Source organism: Mustela nivalis, assembly GCF_964662115.1.
Source record: "Mustela nivalis genome assembly, chromosome: 17".
In the NCBI taxonomy this organism is placed as follows: domain Eukaryota; kingdom Metazoa; phylum Chordata; class Mammalia; order Carnivora; family Mustelidae; genus Mustela; species Mustela nivalis.
In genome coordinates this window covers 29,228,754-29,250,694 of record NC_139036.1, presented here as the reverse complement: position 1 = coordinate 29,250,694, position 21,941 = coordinate 29,228,754, and the positions used below count along the sequence as shown (strand labels likewise).

Here is a 21,941-nt window from a genome sequence, read left to right as displayed (position 1 = left end):
ATTCGCTCTCATTGTCGCGGACTTGGAAGCTGTTCTAAGCTCTGTACGGTACTCCTCTCTTCCTCCCTGGGTGTCTAGGACCTCAGAGTAAATGAGATCCTCCCTGCTGATGACCAAGCTGTTTCTCAGGACCTGTCAGTGTGACCTCCCCAACCACTGACATGGTAACACCTGATAACTAAACGTATTCACTGCTAAACAAAATTCAGGCAAGTAAGTGCCATCTTAAGCGTCTGTGGCCAAGGGAATGGGGCCTTCGCTCCCGTGATCTTTTGCAAAGACCCCTCGCGGATCTCCTACTTTATGAAGAGTAGGGTCCTCTTCGGCTTCCAAGTCCCTAGCTGCCCCCGCCCCCACACCTTGTTCTATTACAGTGGAGGTATTTGCAATAAAACCTGGAGGTCAGCTTAATCTCTAAACTTTCAGGAAGACATATGTGGCCCTGTGTCACACTAAGATTACTTAATGACCTCCAGTAGGTTTAAACTATTTTTTTTTTCTGCAAATCCATGCAAAAATCTCATATAGGTTCTAGAACTGTTTATTTACCATGGCAAGACGGCTGCTTTTCCTGACTTTTTAATGTTTTTCAATTCTCCTTTGAGGCTGATGTCAGAAAAACTGTAGACAAGACTACACTGATCTTCTGGAGAAGCTTGTACAAGTTTTTCTGGTGTTGTAATGATAGAGAATTTAATGTTCCTACAGCTACTGCCTATTAATTGTATTATGAGCTGTGATTTTAGTCGTGTATTTTTAGCATAAATGATAGTAAAAAATTATTTATTAGACAACATTTTATGCATTCTATAATGTGTTTTTATTGACCTTTGGAAGAGGGATGGTGGTACCTAGACAAATGTGGCCTATTTGTATGGGTGTGAAATGACTCTATAGTAGAAATCTTTTATATTTTATTTCTTTGCCTGTATTACCTTAAAACATTAAAGCTCCCCCCCCCATTGAGGAATATATCCTACTTGATTAATACAGTTTAATTTCTGTGACTCGTATTCTAGAATAATGATTGATAGGTTACCTAACTTTCTAAGCTGGTCTGGATTGTGTTGGTAAAATACTGCTTACTTATTTCAAAGGATTGTCACAATGATTAAGTGAGATGGGAAATGGGAAATCACTGTAGAAATGAAAATACGGTGAAAAGTGGAAATACATCAGTGCGGAATTCTGTTGCTTGTATCTTTTCACAGTTTTAAGTTTTATATTAAGTGTGTTATTTATCTGAAAATATCGCACACTTTCCTGAGATGATCTTTGTCCTACTTTTGAACCCAATAAAAGCTACCTAGGAATAGCTTGATACTATAACCCATTGAATTAGTCACCATAGTTAATAAGTAGGTGACTGGAAAATGAATATAGTTTTGCATTTGGGGGTTTAAATCTGATATTTGTTGGTCATCGTGTATTGTCACTTAAGAATTTCCAAGTATAGGGGCGCCTAGGTGGCTTAGTAGGTTGAAGCCTCTGCCTTCAGCTCAGGTCATGATCCTGGGGTCCTGGGTTGGAGCCCCGCGTCGGGCTCTCTGCTCAGCAAGGAGCCTGCTTCCCTTCCTCTCTCTCTGCCTGCTACTCTGTCTACTTGTAATCTCTGTCTAAAGAGATTAAAAAAAAAAAAGAATTTCCAAGTACAGAGGAAGGTGCTTATTATATAGTTAACTAATGGTTAAAAGTAGCCTTATTTACATTATTAAGTAAAAAAAAAAAAAAACTATCACTTTACCGATACCCATTGAAAGCAATATTTGGAATTCGAGTCAACCTCTGTGAACATATAGTTGTATTCTTCCCCAGCAGCAATCAGTAATTGGCTTGCCTGAGGTCATATGATTTAGGTAGTACCAGAACCTGAACTGGAATTGCGGTCTCAAGTGTTCTTTCTGTTCTGCTAAGGTTGTCTCCAAGCATCTCCTTATGGTTTGGAAATATTTCCTGGTTTGCATGAAAATGATTTCTTTCCTGTGTTAAAGGTATTTATAGGTATACATGTTTCCCCTTTTTAGCTTATTTAGTCTTGTAAATTCTAGGAAAACAAAAACACTGTGGTTGGCAGTATTTGCAGGAAAGTATTTGTAGGAAAGAAAAAAAAGAAAATTCTGTTCTTCAGAACAGTTATTCTGAATTCATGCTTCATTACTATCAGATATCAAGGTGTCTTTTTTCTGACAAGTGGAAAAGTGAGTATCTTTGTCACATGTCTCTACTGAACAAATGTTGGTGGTAATAATTAGGAAACTGTATTAATTTCTTTGTTCCTACTAAAAAAATTTCCTCGAGTTCTTTGTAATTTTAATATTCTGTTATATTAGTTATCTGTTAATCGGTAGAGTCATTTCTGTATTTTATTTTGGGTAGATAGCCACTGTAGTAATCTTTTAACTCTTTGTCTTGATAAGAACCATTTTGCTCCTACTGATTTCACAAAACCTGTTTAGTCTATCCCCTCTTTTGAAGATCAGAGAGCTAGATAATTATTATCACTTCTTTTTTGCCCAGTGCTCTTTGTTGGTGTCTCTTTCTCTCTCTTTGGTATAGAAATAAACGCTAGAGTACAGAATCTTTACTAACCTCAAAAACAAATTGGATGAGTTAAGTGATTGTTGCTGGATGAGTTAAGTGATTGTTGCTGTATTAGTTAATAATCTGCCTTCACAGACTTGCAAATACTTTGAGGGGTAAACTTTTAAAGACTTTATTGCTTCAAGAAGCTCTGGTATAGGGGCGCCTGGGTGGCTAGTGTTAAAGCCTCTGCCTCTGGCTCAGGTCATGATCCCAGGGTCCTGGAATCGAGCCCCACATCATGCTCTCTACTCAGCTCGGAACCTTCCTCCCTTCCTCTCTCTGCCTGCCTCTCTGTCTGTCAAATAAATAAATAAAATCTTTAAAAAAAAAAAGAAAAGAAAAGAAACTCTGGTAAAGCAGCTTTATATAGGGTTTGCCAAACTGATATTATGTATTATGTAAACGCTCTGTAAAGCTCATTTTAAAATATTTTGCTCCTTGAAGGTTTTGGAAATTTGAACAGGTGATAACTTTTCTGTGTCAGATAAAAGATTAAGCCATTTAAAGCTTAAGGCATTTTTGAATTAAGCAAGGGCAACCCACTGAGTAATCCTATCCCAGTTTAATGATAATTGCCGAAGAGTTTGTGGTATTCAGAGATACATAGTCTTTTCAGTAGTTCATTGTGATGTTTTCTCTTGTTTTTGAAGTTTAATCATAAGCTTTGTCTTTATGGATTTTTTTTGGAAGGACTAGATAGATAGTGTTAAGAGACAGGACTAATAAGCTAGATTGCCTTGTTTCAAATTCCAACTCTTACTGCCATGCAACCCTTGGGCTAGTTACTTGACCTCTTGCCATCTCAATTTCCTCCTAGACAATGAAGTCAGTACCTTTACTGTTAGGGTTAAATGAATAGATTTAAGTGAAGCATTTGGAATGGCATGTAGTTAACCATGATTGTTACCATTGTTACCATCATGTAGTCGGCTGAGCAGTTGCTGAGAGAACTCTTTCCCAATCCATTTTGAAAGCATATCTTTTCATTGCTGCTAACTTGCTCACTGCTCAGTATTTTTGTTTTGTTTTGTTTCAAGTTTTTATTTAAATTTTAGTTAGTTAACATATAGGGTAATATTGGTTTCAGAAGTAGAATTTAGTGATTCATCACTTATATTTAGTTTTCACCAAAGTGCCATCCTTAATGCCATTCACCCATTTAGCCCATTCCCTGCCCACCTTCCTCCATCAACCCTCAGTTTGCTCTCCATAGTTGAGTCTCTTATATTTTGTTACCCTCTCCTTTTTTCCCATTCCCTTTGTTCATATGTTTTGTTTTCTAACTTCAACATGTGAGTGAAATCATACAGTATTTGTCTTTCTCTGACTTATTTCACTTAGCGTAATACACTCTAGCTCCATCCATGTCTTTGCAAAGGGCAAGATTTCATTCTTTTTGATGGCTGAGTAATATTCCGTGTGTGTGCGCACGCGCGTGCATGCACCACATCTTTATCCATCAGTTGATGGACATTTGGGTTCTTTCCATAATTTGGCTATTGTTGATAATGCTGCTATAAACATCAGGATGCATGTTGTTTAGTCAGTTTTAGTGAAGGTTCAGTAAATAAATATATATACATTTCATTGTGTGTATATTTTATAAAATATATGAGATTCTTTTAAAAAATGATATATTCCCGTGGGCTATTCTGTCAACCTTTTTGTATTATTGTTAATAATTCACATTCTTTGTGTAAGCCATCATGGAATTCGAGATTGAAATTTGAGAATTTGATGTTTAATGATATTTTCTAGTACTTACTTTCTTTGCATGGGAAGATTATTCTGCAGTGACATCTATTGCCATATCTGTTCATTCATCCAGTCAGTGAGCAAAAATCTTATATCTTGGTCTTTTACCAGGTTTTGGGGGGGAAACAGTGGGAAGAAAAGACAAACATATTTTAGTTGAGAGCCTAATAGAGAAACAAGTATTTCAGTCGGGAACCTAACGGAGTAAAAAGTAAATACAAAAATGAAAGAATAAACACAGTGTAATAAATATTATGAAATAAAAAAGGGTCTGAGAGAGTTAATGCGGATATGTGCCTTTTTGAGACTCAAGTACAGTATATTTGGAATATAGCAACCTGAAATGAGGTAGGAGACATATTCATGGTCCACATTATATAGAATTTTGCAGGCCATGGAAATGAATTTGGATTTGATTTTGACTGTAATAAGAAGTCATTCTACAGTTTCAAGTAGGGGAATAATAGGATTTATAAGAAGTCCACTCTTGTTTATATGTGAAGGATGAATTGAAGGGGTCAAGAATAAAAGTAGAAAGAGAAATTAGGAGTCCATGGCAGTAATCTATGTGAGAGATGAAGATGGCCTGGACCCGAATGGTGACAAAAAAGTGGAGAGCTGTAGGTGGATACTAAATATATTTGAAATAGGACTGGGTCCTGGATTAGATGTGATGAGTAGGGAAATGAGAATAGTCAGGAATGACTATGCTTCTGGATTTAGTAACTGGGTGGATGGTTATGCCAAGTACTGGGAGAGGGAAGATTTGGGGAGACCAGGTTTGTTACAAAAGGGGGGATGGGAATAAGGAAGAAAGGATATGTTAAAATTGAGATGCTTAGGAATCATCCAGATGTGTTGTAGGTTTACAGATCTAGAGATCAGGACCAGAGATATAAATTCAGGCTAGTATTTTAAACTACAGGACCAGAAAAATCACTTGGAGAGACAGGGAAGAGGAGAGGGCCCAGGTTAAGTAAAAGAGAACTGGCAAAAGGGGTCCAAGGAGTGTCTGAAGAAAGAATGATCAGAGGGACACCTGGGTGTCTCAGTCCATTAAGTGTCTGCCTTTGGCTCAGGTCCCTGGGATCGAGTGCCGTGCTGGCCCTTTACGTGCTGCTCCTCCTGCTTGTGCTCTCTCTCTCTCTCTTTCTCTGACAAATAAATAAAAAATCTTTTTTTAATTATTTTTCTTTATTTTTATTTTTTTAAAAGATTTTATTTGAGAGAGAGAGAAAGAGACTGATAGAACAGGAGTGGGAGGAGAGGGAGAAGCAGGCTCCCTGATTAGCAGGCCCTTGGGATCATGACCTGAGCCGAAGGTAGACGCTTAACAGACTGAGCCACCCAGGTGCCCGCAAAAATCTTTTTTTTTTTTTAGAAGAATGATCAGATACACAAAACTTATAAAGGTGGTTATATCTAGCAGGGAGTGTACTAGATGAGGGACTGAGGGAAACAAGATTTTTCATTTTTTTCATCTATATATACACACATATACATATATATGTATAACATATATAAAGCATGTGAAAGTTTTTACTTATTCAGAATTCTTTCAAGAAAGGGTCAGCTCTGGGATGCCTGGGTGGCTTAGTCAGTTAAGCGTCTGCCTTTGGCTCAGATCATGATCCCAGGGTCATGGGATTGAGTCCCACACTGGGCTCAGTCCCTTGCTCAGCAAGGAGCGTGCTTCTCCCCATTCCTGCAGCTCCCCTTGCTTATATACTCTCTCTCTCTCTCTCTGACAAATAAATAAATAAAATCTTTTTTTTAAAGATTTTATTTATTTACTTGACAGTTCACAAGTAGACAGAGAGAGAGATGGGGAAGCAGGCTCCCTGCTGAGCAGAGAGCCTAATGCGGGCTCTATCCCAGGACCCTGGGATCTTGACCTGAGCTGAAGACAGAGACTTTAACCCACTGAGCCATCCAGGCACCCCAAATAAATAAAATCTTTTAGAAAAGAAAAGAAAGGGCCAGGTCTGTCAAATCTTGCTCTGCGGTTAAATAGACCAAAATCCAGTGAAGTTAAAATTGATGATCTGACTAACCACTTCCTTATTGTTGAGTCTGGTTCCTTCCAGAAACTCTCAATTCTCCACATTGCAAAAAGTATTTAGTCAAAGAGAATATGCAAGGTTCTTCTGCCCCTTAATAGTTTTTAAGATCTGTTGATAGGAGATTTTTAGTACTGCTTCAGTGGAACAATAGAATTTTCCTTAATTTTTTTTTATTAAATAATCATAGGGATATCACTACATTTTGGAACTAAATTGTTACATAGTAAAGTATACTGGATAAAAATGGTATCTCATTATTTTGATTTATATTTTTTGATTGTCAGTGAGATCAAGTCGGTATCTTCATCATTGGCCATATATATGTCCTCTGCTATGCCATACCTCTTTATGTCTTTTGCCTATTTTGCTTTTGTAGTGTTATCTTTTTCTTTTTTTTCTTTTTCTTTTTTTAAGATTTATTTATTTACTTATTTATTTGACAGATAGATCACAAGTAGACAGAGAGGGAGGCAGAGAGAGCGGGGGAAGAAAGCTCCCTGCTGAACAGAGAGTCCGATGGCAGGGCTTGATCCCAGGACTCTGGGATCTTGACCTGAGCCGAAGGCAGAGACTTAACCCACTGAGCCACCCAGGTGCCCCTGGTTATCTTTTTCTTAATATTTTTAATTCTTTATATAAGCGACCTACTTAGTCTTTTTCAGTTATGTGTTTCTCTGGTTTATCTTTTCACTTAAGATACCTTGTAATGAATTTGAGCTTTAATTACAGTGTTCTATTTATTAGTTTTTTCCTTTATGGGTAGCTCCATTTTGTGTGTCTTAAGAAACCATTCCCTATCCCAAGGCAAAAAGGTATTTATATTTTCTTCTAGAAGTTTTACTTTTTTACTTTTAGATTGCTAATTCATTTGGAATGGAATTTTGTTCATGGCTCAAAGTAGTAATCCACTTTTTCTCTCCTTATATGGATAACCAATTTGAATAACCTCTCCTTTCCCTACTGCTGTATCTTGCCATAAAGAGTTCCAAAAATACAAGAATCTTTTGAAATGCCCATCTATTATGTTTCTTGGTTGCTTTCTCTATTTCCATACCTATACAAAACAACCTTCATTCTTTATTACTAGTTGTGTGTGTGTCTGTGGAGAGAGAGAGAGATACTCTGGACACAAGAACTTCCTCAGATACATGTATCTTCCAAGTATTTTCTCTCATTCTGTGGCTTACCTTTTTGGGTTTCTTAACAATGTTTCAAACCACAAAAGTTTTTAAACTTGGTAAAGTCCAGTTTATCAGTTTTCTCTTTAATGGTTCATGCTTTTTAAATCCTAAGAAACATTTTTGTCTACTCCAAGATTGCAAAGATTTTCTCCTGTTTTTGTTGTTTTTTGTTTGTTTGTTCTTCTTTTTTTTTTTTTTTCCTTAGAAGCTTTATTAAAGTATTCGTTCTTAGGTTTAGGTCTATGATCCATTTCAAATCAGCAGTTGCATTTGAGAAATAAGGGTCGATGTTCACTTTTTCATAAGAATATTCAGTTATTCTAGTACTATTTGTTGAAAAGACTTTCACCATTGAATTGACTTTCTTTTCACCATTGAATTTGTACCTTTGTTGAAAATTAATTGACCCAGTATATGTGGGTCTAGTTATGTACTCTCTGTTCTGTTCACTGATCTATGTCTGTCCTTTTGCCAGAACCATACTAATCAGTACTCTACCTTTATAATAAATTTCGAAGTCAGTTGTGCAAGTCTTACAACTTTGTTCTTTAACCAAATTGTTTAATGTATTCTAAGTTCTTTGCATGTCCATATAAATTTGAAACCACTTATCACTTTTGATTTTTAAAAAAGCTTTCTTAAGAGTTTCTGGGTGGCTCATTTGGTTAAGCTTCTGATCTCAGGTCATGATCTCAGGGTCCTGGGATCCACTGAATATCATCAGCTCTGCAATCAGTGGGGAGTCTGCATCACCCTCTCCTTCTCCCTCTGCCCCTCCCCCTTCTCCTGCACTTGCTTTCTCACTCTCGCTCTCAAATAAAATCTTTTTAAAAAAATGTTTGCTTGAGATTGCATTAAACCTATATATCAGTTTGAGAGAAATTGTCATAATGACAATATCAAGTCTTTCAAATAATAAACTTGTTTATTTCCCCATGTGTTTAGACCCGCTGTAATTTCTTTTCTTATTTTTTTAGAATAGGTCTTTTACATATGTTGTTAAACTTACCTCAAGTATTTTATGTTTCAGATGCTGTTATAAATGAAATTTCTTTTTTTTTTTTTAAGATGTGTAGCAGTTTTTTTTTTTTTTTTTTAAAGATTTTATTTATTTCACAGAGAGAAATTACAAGTACACTGAGAGGCAGGCAGAGAGAGAGAGAGAGAAGGAAGCAGGCTCCCTGCTGAGCAGAGAGCCCGATGCGGGACTCGATCCCAGGACCCTGAGATCATGACCTGAGCCGAAGGCAGCGGCTTAACCCACTGAGCCACCCAGGTGCCCCTAAATGAAATTTCTTAAATTTAATTTTCTAATTGTTTATTCTAGATATTTAATAGAAAGAGTGTTGATTTGACCTTTAATCTGTGACCTTGCTAATTCATTTATTAGTTCTAGTAGTTCTGAGCATTTTTCAGTTTTCTCTTATTTTGACCCATGAGTTTATATTTAAAACTGTGTGCATTACTTCTAAGTATGTACAAATGTTATATTTTTGTTACTAAAGTTTGACATAATTTTTTTAAGCTTTTATTTGAGAAAGAGTGTGTGTGGGTGTAAGAGCATGTTGTGGGGGACAGGTTCAGAGGGAGAAGAAGAAGACTGTTGAGCAGGGAGCTGGATGACACGGGGCTCAATCCCATGATCTGAAGCTGCCAAGGCCCTCCTTGTTTGACATAATTTCTGAGTTTTCAGAGAATGTAGTCTATGATGCCCATTCTTTGGAATATGTTAAGACTGGTTTCTTAGCTTAATCATAAGTAGCATATGAAAAAATTTGTGTTTTCTAAATGTGAGAGGCTGAATTTTATATGTATCTATTTCTACATTAATTTTTAAGGAAATTTTATTCTTTTTTTTTCCCCCCAAAGATTTTATTTTATTTTTTTGAGAGAGAGAGCGGGCTTGCACATGAATTGGGGGGAGGGGCAGAGGGAGAAGCAGACTCCCTTCTGAGTAGGGAGCCGATCAGGAACTCTATTCCAGGATTCTGGCAATCATGACCTGAGCCAAAGGTAGATGCTTAACCAGCTGAGCCACCCAGCTGTCCCCCCACATTTTATTTCTTAATTGTATCGTTAAAATCTTTTATCATTGCTTAACATTGTTTTTGTTTGCTTGAAATATCAGTAACTAATAGTTGTTTTGAAATCTCCCAGTATAAGGTTGGAATTATCCATTGCTCTGGGTATTTTTAACAATTTTTATGTTCTAAATTTTGATGCTATATCTATTGTATTGGTGCTTTCCAATTTAGAATTGTTCTGTCTTCCTACTGAGTTAAATCTTTTATCATTATGTTCACTGTCCCTAATTATGACTTCTATCTTTTGTCTTATTTTTCAGCCCTTTTTTTTTTTTAAGATTTTTTTAATTTATTTATTTGACAGAGAGAGAGACATGGTGAGAGAGGGAATACAAGCAGGGGGAATGGGAGAGGGAGAAGGAGGCTCTTTGCAGAGCAGGGAGCCCAGTGTAGGGCTCGATTTCAGGACCCTGGGATCATGACCTGAGCCGAAGGGAGCCGCTTACCAACTGGGCCACCCAAGCACCCCATTTTCAGCCTTTCTATGTCCTTATAAAAAATCATGGATTTTTAAAAAAATAAAATTTGCAACCTTTTCAAAGTGACAGACTGTTATTGTTTAATTACTGGCATATTTGGACGACTTGGACTTTTTCTACCAAGTACTATTTTGAAGCTCCCCAACTTTAGGACACGTTAGCTCTCATCTTTCTCTTCCAGAGTTATATGTCATTATCCAAATTGCAATTCTTTTTAAAATTATCATTACAGGGGTGCCTGGGTGGTTCAGTGGGTTAAAGCCTCTGCCTTTGTCTCAGATCATGATCCCAGGGTCCTGAGATTGAGCCCCAATTCGGTCTTCCTTCTCAGCGGGGAGCCTGCTTCCCCCTCTGTCTCTGGCTGCCTCTTTGCCTACTCTATCAAATAAGTAAATAATATCTTAAAAATAATAAAATTATTGTGAAAGACACTTATTATTTTAGACAATACTTGGTTATATACCCTTACTTATTGGTTACTATCAATGTCTTTATTGGACACACAGTTATAGACTATTTTATCTGAAAACTGATATTTTTCCATTGTTTTTTGGCTTTTGTGTTGCTGTTGAGAATTCTGCTTTCATTCTAACTGTTCTTCCATTTTTATTTATTTATTTTTATTTTAAAAAAGATTTTATTTATTTATTTGAGAGAAAAAGAGCGATAGAGAGCACATGCAGGCGGATTGGCAGAGTGAGAAGCAGACTCCCTGGTGAGCAGGAAGCCTGAGGTGCGGCTCAATCCCAGGACCCAAAGACATCATGACCTGAGCTGAAGGCAGACACTTAACCATCTGAGCCACCCCAGCACCCCAATGTTCTTCCAGCATTCTGTCCTTTCTTTCCAACTTCTTTCAAGATTAAGACCTCTTTACTTCAGTGTTCTGCAATTTGATTGCAGTTTTTCTGGGTGGGATTTATTTTTAATTGTTTCTACTTGGGATATATTTTACTTCCTAGATTGATGCACTCATTTTTGGAAATTTTAGATCTTTATCCCTTTTTTTTTTCTTTTTAAGATTTTATTTATTTAGGGGCACCTGGGTGGCTCAGTGGGTTACGCCGCTGCCTTCGGCTCAGGTCATGATCCCAGGGTCCTGGGATGGAGTCCCGCATCGGGCTGTCTGCTCAGCAGGGAGCCTGCTTCCCTCTCTCTCTTTCCGCCTGCCTCTCCATCTACTTGTGATTTCTCTCTGCCAAATAAATAAATAAATAAAATCTTAAAAAAAAGATTTTATTTATTTATTTGACAGAGAGAGATCACAAGTAGGCAGAGAGACAGGTGGGGGGGGGGGGCGAGCAGGCTCGCTGCTGAGCAGAGAGCCCGATGCAGAGCTCTATCCCAGGACTCTGGGATCATGACCAGAACCCAAGACAGAGGCTTTAACCCACTGAGCCATCCAGGTGTTCCAGGTCTTTTTCTTTTTGAATTTGCATTTATCCCATTCCTTATATTCTTCTGGGATTGCAATTAAAGAAATAATAGACCTCCTCATTCCGTCCTCTATGTCTCTTATTTTCTTATATTTTCCATCTTATCTCTGCTGCGTTCTTAATAAATTCCCTGGAAAGCTCATCCAGTTCACTTCATCTGTGTTTGATCTGCATTTAATCCATCTGTTGGCTTTTATTTTCAACGGTTACTATTTCTAAAAGTTCCATTTGCTTTTCTTTCTTTCATAAGGTGTGTTAGTTTTTATCATGTGTTCATCTTTATAATTGCATCTTTTGTTCTGTAAACATTATATACATAGCTATTCTATAATATACTTAATATGTACTTGAATCTCTGATATCTGTTTTTCTTGTCCTGAAGAGGTAGAGGATTGGTGGGGTCAGTTGGAGGCGTCTATACTGATAATGGCTTGTTTCCTGGAACTTTTGTGAGTTTATTGATTGATCTTACTGTGTTGGAGTCCGACAGACCTAATTTACAAAGAGGGTTTACTTCTACTTCTGTTGAGAGCTAGAAAGGCACCTCTGATTTGGGACTACCATCAGTGGCCTTTGTGGTGTAGCAGAGGAAATATTATCTACCTTTTTTGGGTCTCCTGCTGGATCTAGGAATTAAACTGATACAAGACATATTAACAGGAGAAAAGCATACAAACTTTACTTATTTTTTTTTACATGTAAATGGGAGCCTTCACAAGAGAATGCCCCAAGAAGTGACCAAAGCAGGACGCTTTTATACCTTTTAGACCAAGAACAATAAATTTGTGAAGAATTGACAAATAAGTTTGATCTAGAGGTAGTAAATGGTGAAGAAATATCTAGGAAGGTAAGGGTTAATATTACAAAGTTTGTACAGATTTGTCAGCTCCAAGTTCCATCTCTGTTGATAAAAATGTCTTCCTTCCTCCTGGTACAGGGAGCGTACCTTTTACACGGAAGTTCTGTTTCTTACTTTCAGAAGAAAAAGGATAGTCAAGGTGTCCGTTTTAAGAAACGGAGTGCCATTTCTTTAAAGTGCCTTTAATTCAAAGTAATCAGTATGCCAAAGTGGCAGATTTTGAGGTGACATTCTGTTTTTCTTCGTGGGTTTTTGCCCAAAGAGTAAGTCACTAATACAGCTTCCCACCTCGAAGTTCAGTCTTCCTAAAGGGATGTTGCTCTCAGAATCTTTTCTCAGGTAGCTTGAGACTTCTGAATTGCCTGTTGCCCCTATCTGTCTCTTTCCTACTGCTCAGGTTTTCTTCCTTTCCCAACATGGCTTGCAATCACCTAACTCAGACCATTCAGTCTCTCTGGGTCTGTTGTGTAGTTTACTTATTTTTTTGAAGGGATGGAAGAGGACTTTGGAGACTGCCTCTTTCCTTTGTGAAACTGGGATTTCTCAAAGAATATATCCAATCCAGGTCCATTTTACTGTCAAACTTCCTAGTACATGTACCTGACATCACATACTAAATGTTACTGAAAAGTTTCATTTACATTTTTCCATGTGCAGTATTTTAGTTTATTTTATATAAACTCTATCTTGAAGCCATGTGGATGCTAAGAATTTATTGTTACACATAATTACATCATATTTTATCTACTCAGTAGGTTCTAATTTTCTTAAGGTAAAGTGAAGGTTCCTAAATGATTATTATCAGGAAGCTATTTAATATTTAAGAGAAAATGAAACCCAAAATACCCTTTAAAGTGGGCAAACAATGACAATTAAAAGTATAAGGTGCTGTAGATCATTCTGGTCTCTTTAATGTTAAATGACCAAAAAATACCAACAGTTACTTCCATTTATCAGTCTTTTTTTTTTTTTTTAAAGATTATTTATTTATTTATTTGACAGACAGAGATCACAAGTAGGCAGAGAGGCAGGCAGAGAGAGGAGGAAGCAGGCTTCCTGCTGAGCGGAGAGCCCGATGCGGGGCTCGATCCCAGGACCCTGGGATCATGATCTGAGCTGAAGGCAGAGGCTTTAACCCACTGAGCCACCCAGGCACCCCTCCATTTATCAGTCTTAATGGGTGTAGTGGGAACATTACTACCATTTCAGTGGCTGGATAACATACAGCAAGTTCTAGTATTTTTTTCTAAACTGTGGATAATATAAAAAATATGTTGTATTGATCATAAAGCTTAGAACTATATGGATAAAACCCTTCATTTTGATTTAAATAATCTGAAATGCGTGCCTTCGTCACTTACAAATATTCTGTGATTTAGCTTATTCTCTTACTAATGACTTGTATGGGCTAGTTTATATTCCCCAGGTTTTTAGAGGCAGTAAAATTAGGGAGTCTGTTAAGTAATCTGAACTTAAAATTTTGTCAGACATACATGAATAGTAAAAACCCACAAAGAAATGACTGAAAGAACCAAGGGTAAAGTCATCCGATTTTAATGACAGTCCGTTATTTGTCTGTTTGTGAGAATCGACAGAGATGAATGTTCTCCTGATTCTACTAATGGGAAATGTTTGTAAATACTAGAACATGTTAAACTTTTGGAACTATTTTATTACCATTTTGTTTTTTCTGTGACTCCGGAATTCCTTGGTGAGAATTGATAGGATCTCACTGGACTGTTTTGTGTAGTAGAAGAAGCATTAAATTTGGATGTAGAAACGTGAGGTTGGACTCTCATTTTGCCATTTATATGCTGCTGAATTGCAATTTAGAGCCCATCCAGCCCTTGAATTTCTCATTTGTAGAAGGCAAGATTTAAAATAACTGTTCCCTACAAAGCATTGTCAGTATCAGTTCAGCTAATCTGTATGTAAACTATAAATCACTATACAGAGTAGTTATTGTTACATAAACCCAAACCCTAACCTTGGGCTGAATAGAGTATTAGAATAGAAAGAAAATTATGGCAGTAATTTATTATATGTGCTTGATAATTGGATGGGGAAAGAGAGATGCAGACATGCGGAGTAACATTCCCAAGGTCTCACAGTTAGCTGAATCTCCCAACTTTGGAACCTTAGTCCCCCATCTTTTTGGTGAAAATGATTTGCTAAGATTGTGTTGGTTATGAAAACCTGAGTGAACGTTTAGTAGATTGAAAGAAAATGAGAAATGGGATTTTTCTTTTTTTTTTTTTTTTAAAGATTTTATTTATTTTTTTGACAGAGAGAGATCACATGTAGGCAGAGAGGCAGGCAGAGAGAAAAAGGAGGAAGCAGGCTCCCTGCTGAGCAGAGAGCCCGATGCGGGACTCGATCCCGGGACCCTGGGATCATGACCCGAGCCGAAGGCAGTGGCCCAACCCACTGAGCCACCCAGGCGCCCCGGGAAATGGGATTTTTCAAACTAATTTTACAAGTTACATATTTTCTGTATTAAAATAATATCATGCTTTTACCCAAAGGAACATAGAATTACATTTTTATATATTGTAAATGAGAGATAAACATTCCCCTCAAACCTATGAAACTCTCAAAGAAGGGGGTCCCTAAAATGTCCTCCAGGTTGTATCTTTTTAAAATAGGGATTTTTACTTAAAATTTTATGTAATTAAAAATTAGATCTGGAGCAATGGCCTTTTCAACAATTAGGAGACTGTTGAATACATATTACACTTCACTAAATTAAGTTGAGGGACATTTTAAGCCATAACTTGTTAACTGATTATTGGGAGAGATATATATATAAAGATTTCAAATGCCTTTAAATTGTATCCTAACTTGGGGGTTTTAATTTGCTTAATTCCCATAGACTTTAGAAAGTTCAAAAAGAGGGGTGCCTGATGGCTCAGTTGGTTAAGTGGCCAGCTCTTGATTTTGGCTCAGGTCACAATCTCAGGGTCCTAGGATTGAGCCCTGCATTGAGCCTCATGTGGGGCTCTATGTTCAGTGGAGAAGCTGCTTGAGGATTCTTTCCTTCTCTTTCTGTACCTCCACCTTCCCCTCCCTCAAAAATAAATAAATATTTTTTTAAAAAAGAAGTTCAAAAAGATTCAAGGACTTCTTTTTTCATGTATTCTTATTCAAATAATGAATTTTTCAGAGAATATATTGCTCAACCATGTGATAATCTCTGGCTTCTAGAGTCAGATGATCTAATAGTCACTGATACTGTGCATGATGTTTGAATTACCTTCGGCTTTTTACCCCTGCACAAACTATATGAAAGCCTCACTGGTCAAAATATATTTATTACTGTTTGTGTAGATAATAAATTTCAGTTTCTTAATAGTTCTAGAGAAATAATACAGCTATTTTGAAGTACTCTTTGAATGAATATACTGAATAGTCTAATTATACACACTTCTAAAAGCAAGAAAGGTTACTGAAATATTCAAGTTAGCTGTCTTTGCATGCTTTGTATGAAGAACAGTGTGCATTATTGAGAAACCTGACTTAATATTTTTGTGAGAAAGTAGAGTCATTTGAATAAATGATTTTTTTTTTTTCAAGGAAGTGGGTTCATTTTATTTTGGAATACAGTGGCCAAGAAAATTAGAATTGGTGGCTTCATCACTCTTTTCCTTTTCTTGTTAAATTCTCCACTGATATTACTCTGGGATTTGCTGTTTTCATGTCATCCATAAATGTATTCTGTGTTGCTTTAGGGAATCAAAGTAATTTAGTTTCACATTGTTTTTGCACTACAAGTGTAGCTAATGTTTAAAATGAATGGAGTATTATAGTCTTAGCAGTGGATGTACAACCTACAAAGAACCTTTGTGAGCTGATTTTGGCAGTATTTTCTCAGCACTTCTGCCAGAAACAAAAGCCCCACATATCTTAATATCAATCTTTAATTTTAAATGCTTCAGCTATATTTAAACTCTGCTAGTTGCAACTTTTATAAAGCATTCCTTGTATCTAGATATATTTTCACAATGAGAATTATTATTTGATATTTGAGTAGTGCTTCTTTCCTTTTTTGTCTTCTAATCCTATCCATACACCTATAGTTTATTTTAACAGTTTCATTCCTAAAAATAAAACTTAACTTAGTTGCATGCTATTAAAATTGATATTACAACTTTCACTGCAAAATAAGCTCCATCGAAAGTCAGAAATATGTACTAGATTCCTGTTTGAGGAGATTTCAGTCCTATAAACAGACTAGGAATACTTTGGATTTATCCCCATGCATAGGAATCTGACTGCCATCACAAATTTCAAAAAAAAATTTTTAAAGACTTCGTTTATTTACTTTCAGAGAGGAGAGAGAGTATGAATTTAAAATAGCTGAAGAGTTGGGTGATTTTTCTCCAGTTACATTCACCTGTTCACACAGACCATAAGGATGCAGGTTGTTCCAGGGACAGTGCAGTTTTGCTAAGTGTAAATATGATTGAGGAAGATGGAGACAAAAGAATCGAGGATGTTTTCAAGGGAATTTTAAAAGATAAGAAATAGTGTAAAATATTTTTTTAAATGGTTGAAGTCCAAAAAAAGTTTTCATGCTTTTATAAGCTTAACTACTTATTTATTTAAAGATTTTATCTAAATAAAATCTTGACAGAGCGAGAGAGGGAAGAAAAGCAGGGGGCTTGGGAAAGGGAGAAGCAGGCTCCTTGCAAAGCAGTGGGCCCGATGCGGGGCTTGATCCCAGGACCCTGGGGTCATGACTTGAGCTGAAGGCAGACATTTAATGACTGAGCCACCCAGGCACCCCTATAACTTAACTATTTAGAACACAGGTGATTCTTTGCATGTTTAGCTTTATATTTATAGTTCTTTTGGGAATGGCACAAGTTTTTCAAAAGTTTTTAAAACTGTGAACTTATTTTGTAATAAGTAGACTGATTAAAAGAAAATAACTTCGTTCCCTTGGCTATTTATTACAAAAGTAAATTCCAGACTGTTTTGTTTTCCAGAGAGTTTTTTGAGTAGGAAATGTCAGTAAGCTGCTTTCTTTTTTAAGATATTGTGTAAGAATACATTATTTGCTCAAATGAAAATTCCTGTTGCAATATCTTTAAAAACATCTTCAAACTGTTGCATAATACCATTGTCGTAAATAAGGACTCAAACGGACTCATTGTTTTGGATAAAAGTTTTGATTTTTTTTTTTAAGTTTTTATTTATTTGATAGAGACAGAGTACAAGCTGAGAGAGAGGGATAGGCAGAGGGAGAAGGAGAAGAGGGTTCCCTTCTGAGCAAGGAGCCTGATGCTTCTGAGCAGGGGTCCTGATTCGGGACTCCGACCTGGGACCCTGGGATCATGACCTGTGGCAAAGGCAGAAAACCAGCTGAGCCACCCAGGCACCCAAAAGTTTTTAACTCTTAAAGTCAATACTATGGGAAAGAGTAAACCTGGGGAAATGAGGTCAGTTAATTCTGTTTTGCAGAGGGACAAGTTTTAGGATTTTTTTTTTCACAGCACACATGCCCCTTTGTGACTTGTTTATCTTTTTGCCACAAATTAATTACACTTTATTTATTGGAATGTAGGTGAATGGCTCTTCATCTCTGAAAAAAAATTGGGTACAGAATTTGTCTTAATATGAATGTACAAGTTTTAAGTTTTTACAGAACTTAAGTATGGCTTCTAGTTAAATATTAGAAGATAGAAAATCCTACACTTCTTTATTTTTTGGTCCACTTCAGTATCCTCAGTTAATTTTATTCAGAAAGCGTGATTTGTGGAATACATTTACATTTTGTGAACCAATTGTAATGCTCTGGTTTTAGAGTATTTTCACAAAATAACTTCATTTTATCTTTTTTGTAATTGCTTGGACTATATCTTTTGAAAACATTTTTGCATAAGTATGACTTAAGTTTGCAGAATCAAAATTTCCAGCTTTAATGAACTCTTCTGAATATACTGAACTCTGAGCTCCCATATTTGCTCCTGTACTTTATTCCTCATCATTACAACTAGTACATATCTTGAATTCATACGAAAAGTGAGACAGTGTATTAGTATTTTATATACATTACCTTGTTTGATCCTCATAACAACCCTTTGATATGTGTCATGTTATCTCTATTTTACAGGTTAAAGAAATTCTTGTTTAGAGAGATTGAGAAATTTGTCCAAGCTCATGGAGTAGATTCATACAGAGTTTGAGTTTGAATCCATCTGTTAGACTCCAAAATCTGTTTTCTTCCCACTAAGTTAGATGCTGTGTATCTGTTTCATTTTAAGTGAAATCCTGTGCTCATCTGGCTTCCCTAGCAGAAGAAGGGACCCTTTGGAGGACAAGGACCTTGTGTTATTCATATTTATGTCCTCAGAGCCTGGTACAGATTCCAGAATTTTTAAAATAAGCACTGAATGAAAGACACTGACATCACTGAAATGGTAGCAATGAGGCATGTACCAATGAAGTAGTTTTTCTAGTATAGGCACTCACTGCTTCATATACTTCCTACCCTTTTGATGTGGTTATATACATGCGTGCCAAAAACACGCACACGCTCTTTCATCCTTACCTATCCTGCGACATTGAGAATTTGTTTTCATTTTGTAGATCGGAAAATCAAGATATAGGGGTGCCTGCCTGGCTCAGTTGGTAGAGCATGTGACTCTTGAGCTTGGGGTTGTGACTTTGAGCCCCATGTTGGGTGTAGAGATTACTTAAAAATAAAATCTAAACAATAATAACAACAACAAGCAAACAAAAGAAAAGATCTAGGGAAAAAATGTGGTTTGCTTAAGATCGCACCACTAGTTAGTGACAAATTTGGGGTGTGAATCAAGATTTTCAAACTTTCAACCTTATAACCATCTACTCCAGGCTATCCATCTGTGCTAGTGGAAACCTATACTTTATTTCCTGATGTGTTTATTTGCTTATTGAGAAATAATGGCAGGAAAACAAAGGTGTCCACAAATGGATTGTGTCTAAAGAAGACACCTTCTGTTGAAGTGATGAATGTATACTCTATGCTCAGTCTTTTTATATGTATAGTCTTTCACTTATTTTCCTTTACAAAGCATATATTTTGCAAGTATTATAGTAATTATAGTTAATTATAGTTAGAATTTTAGGCAAAGAATAAAATAGTTCCAACTAACAAACTGTAGGAAGATTAAACCCATGACCATATCATACTGTAATCCTGGTCTAGCAGGATTCCTGGCACATTCGGAGTATATTAAAGACTGCTTTGCGGACTTGCTCAAAATACTGTGCTGCTGCTGCCTTTTTTTTTTTTTTTTAAGATTTTATTTATTTATTTATTTGATAGGCAGAGATCACAACGAAGCAGAGAGGCAGGCAGAGAGGGAAGCAGGCTCCCTGCTGAGCAGAGAACCTAACGTGGGACTCGATCCCAGGACCCCGAGATCATGACCTGAGCCAAAGGCAGCAGCTTAACCCACTAAGCCACCCAGGCACCCTGCTTTTTTTTTTTTTTTTTTTTTTTTGAGAGAGAGATAGAGAGAGTGAGCAAGCATGGGGGGTAGGGGCAGAGGGGGAGAGAGAGAATCAGCTCAATCGCAGCACCCCGAGATCATCACCTGAGCCAAAATCAAGAGGCAGCCAGGTGCCCTGAAGTACTTACTGTGCTTCTTGAGTAGTAAGATTTGCTTTACTAACACCTGAAGAATGATAACAGTTATAGGCAATCTGGTGTTTTTGTGTAGAATAATTATGTCAGCACAATTTATATGTTGTAGTACAGGACTTTTTAAAAAAGATTAATTTATTTATTTGACAGAGATCACAAGTAGGCAGAGAGAGTGGGGGAAGCAGGCTCCCTGCCAAGCACAGAGCCTGATGTGGGGCTCCATCCTAGGACCCTGGGATCATGACCGGAGCCAAAGGCAGAGGCTTAACCCACTGAGCCACCCAGGCACCCCTGTAATACAGGGATTTAAAGTAAAAATTTATACTTCTACATGTAATATGAAGCATGATATAAAGAGTGCATTTAACATATCTTAAACACTTAAAATTTTTATTCTTTTAGGCCAGTTTTTTTTTTTCAGTCGAATTTTTTCCTAATTTGTCTTCAGTGTGTATCAACATTTTTGACATGTTTGGTAGTATAATCCATTTTTTTCTAATAATGCTTTAAAAAACTATGAAAGATGGGTAAAATTTGAGTAGTGTGTATAATATTAAATTATGAATCAGAAAGACTTCAGGAGGTGCCTGGGTGGCTCAGTCAACTAAGCATCTAACTCTTGATTTCGGCTCAGGTCACGATCTCAAGGTTTTGAAATCAAGCTTCATATTGGGCTCTGTGCTGGGCATGGAGCCTGCTTAAGGTTCTCTCTTGGGGCACCTGCTGGCTCAGTCAGTTAAGCATCTGACTTAGGCTCAGGTCATGCTCTCTGGGTCCTGGGATTAAGCTCTGTGTCAGGCTCTGCATTCAGCTGGGAGTCTGTTCTCGCTCTCCCTCTCCCTCTACCCCTCCCCTGCATGTGCGCGTGCAGGTGCTCTCTCTCTGTCTCTCTATCTTAAATAAATAAAATCTTAAAAAGAAAAAAGATTCTTGGGACACCTGGGTGGCTCAGTGGGTCAAGCATCTGCCTTCGGCCCAGGTCATGATCCCAGGGTCCTGGGATTGAGTCCCACATTGGGTTTCTTGCTCAGCAGGGAACCTGCTTCTCCCTCTGCTTGCTGCTTCCCTGCTTGTGCGTGCTCTCTCTCTGACAAATAAATTTAACAACTTAAATTAAAAAAAGATTCTTTCTCTCCCTCTGCCCCTCGCCCCCAAACTTCAGATAGTATAGCTTATCAATATTTGAAGGTGCTAGTATTTAATCTCCTTCTGCAGTGGACAAAATCCTCTAAATTTTAATCTGGAAGATCACTAGAATGATTGAAAAAGGCATACAACTACATGGCTTTTATATTTTTACTATTTGTATTAGAGTTTCTATACAAATTCAAATCTTGGTTATAAAAGAAAATCAAAATATAAACACATTATTCAGATAACATACAGAATATTACTATCATGTTGTTTCTCAGTTTTATTCAGTCATAAATTCAAAGTAGAAGTATATAACATATCATTGGATTTTATTTGCTTTATTAGCTCCTCAAGAGTTATTGATCTATGAAATGGCAGAGAATGGAAAAAATTGTGACCAGAGACGTGTAGCAATGAACAAGGAACAATATAATGGAAGCTTCACAGGTAAATTATGGTGGTTTGGAGGGAGAAGATCTGCAGGTTTAAATTATATCCTTTCCATTGAAGTAAAATAGAAATATATCTAATACTGTTTTTTGTTAATATAATAAGAAAATAAGATTCTTGTATGTCTTATATAAGATTACAGAAGTCCCCCTGCCCCTTGTCTGCATTTTCTTTTTCCACGGTTTCAGTTACCTGTGGCCAACTGCAGTCCAGAAACAAAATGATCTATTATTAGAAGGTCATTAATAACCCAAAGCCAGGTTACAATGCCTACATCATTCACT

At 36.9% G+C, this 21,941-nt stretch overlaps 1 protein-coding gene across 5 annotated transcripts in view; it reads left to right on the top strand.

Annotated features, from left to right (window-relative positions):
- Positions 1-21,941, top strand: part of VMP1 (vacuole membrane protein 1) — a 136,253-nt gene that overhangs the window by 495 nt on the left and 113,817 nt on the right. For 4 of the 5 annotated variants that reach the window (XM_082705938.1, XM_082705935.1, XM_082705937.1 and 1 more), the window contains exon 2: positions 21,553-21,654. The exons of the other annotated variant lie outside the window; for it this stretch is intronic. In XM_082705938.1, coding sequence (XP_082562064.1) covers positions 21,579-21,654 — 76 coding nt within the window. In that variant the 5' untranslated portion in view covers positions 21,553-21,578. The remainder of the gene's footprint in view (positions 1-21,552; positions 21,655-21,941) is intronic. 5 annotated transcript variants of the gene reach the window in all.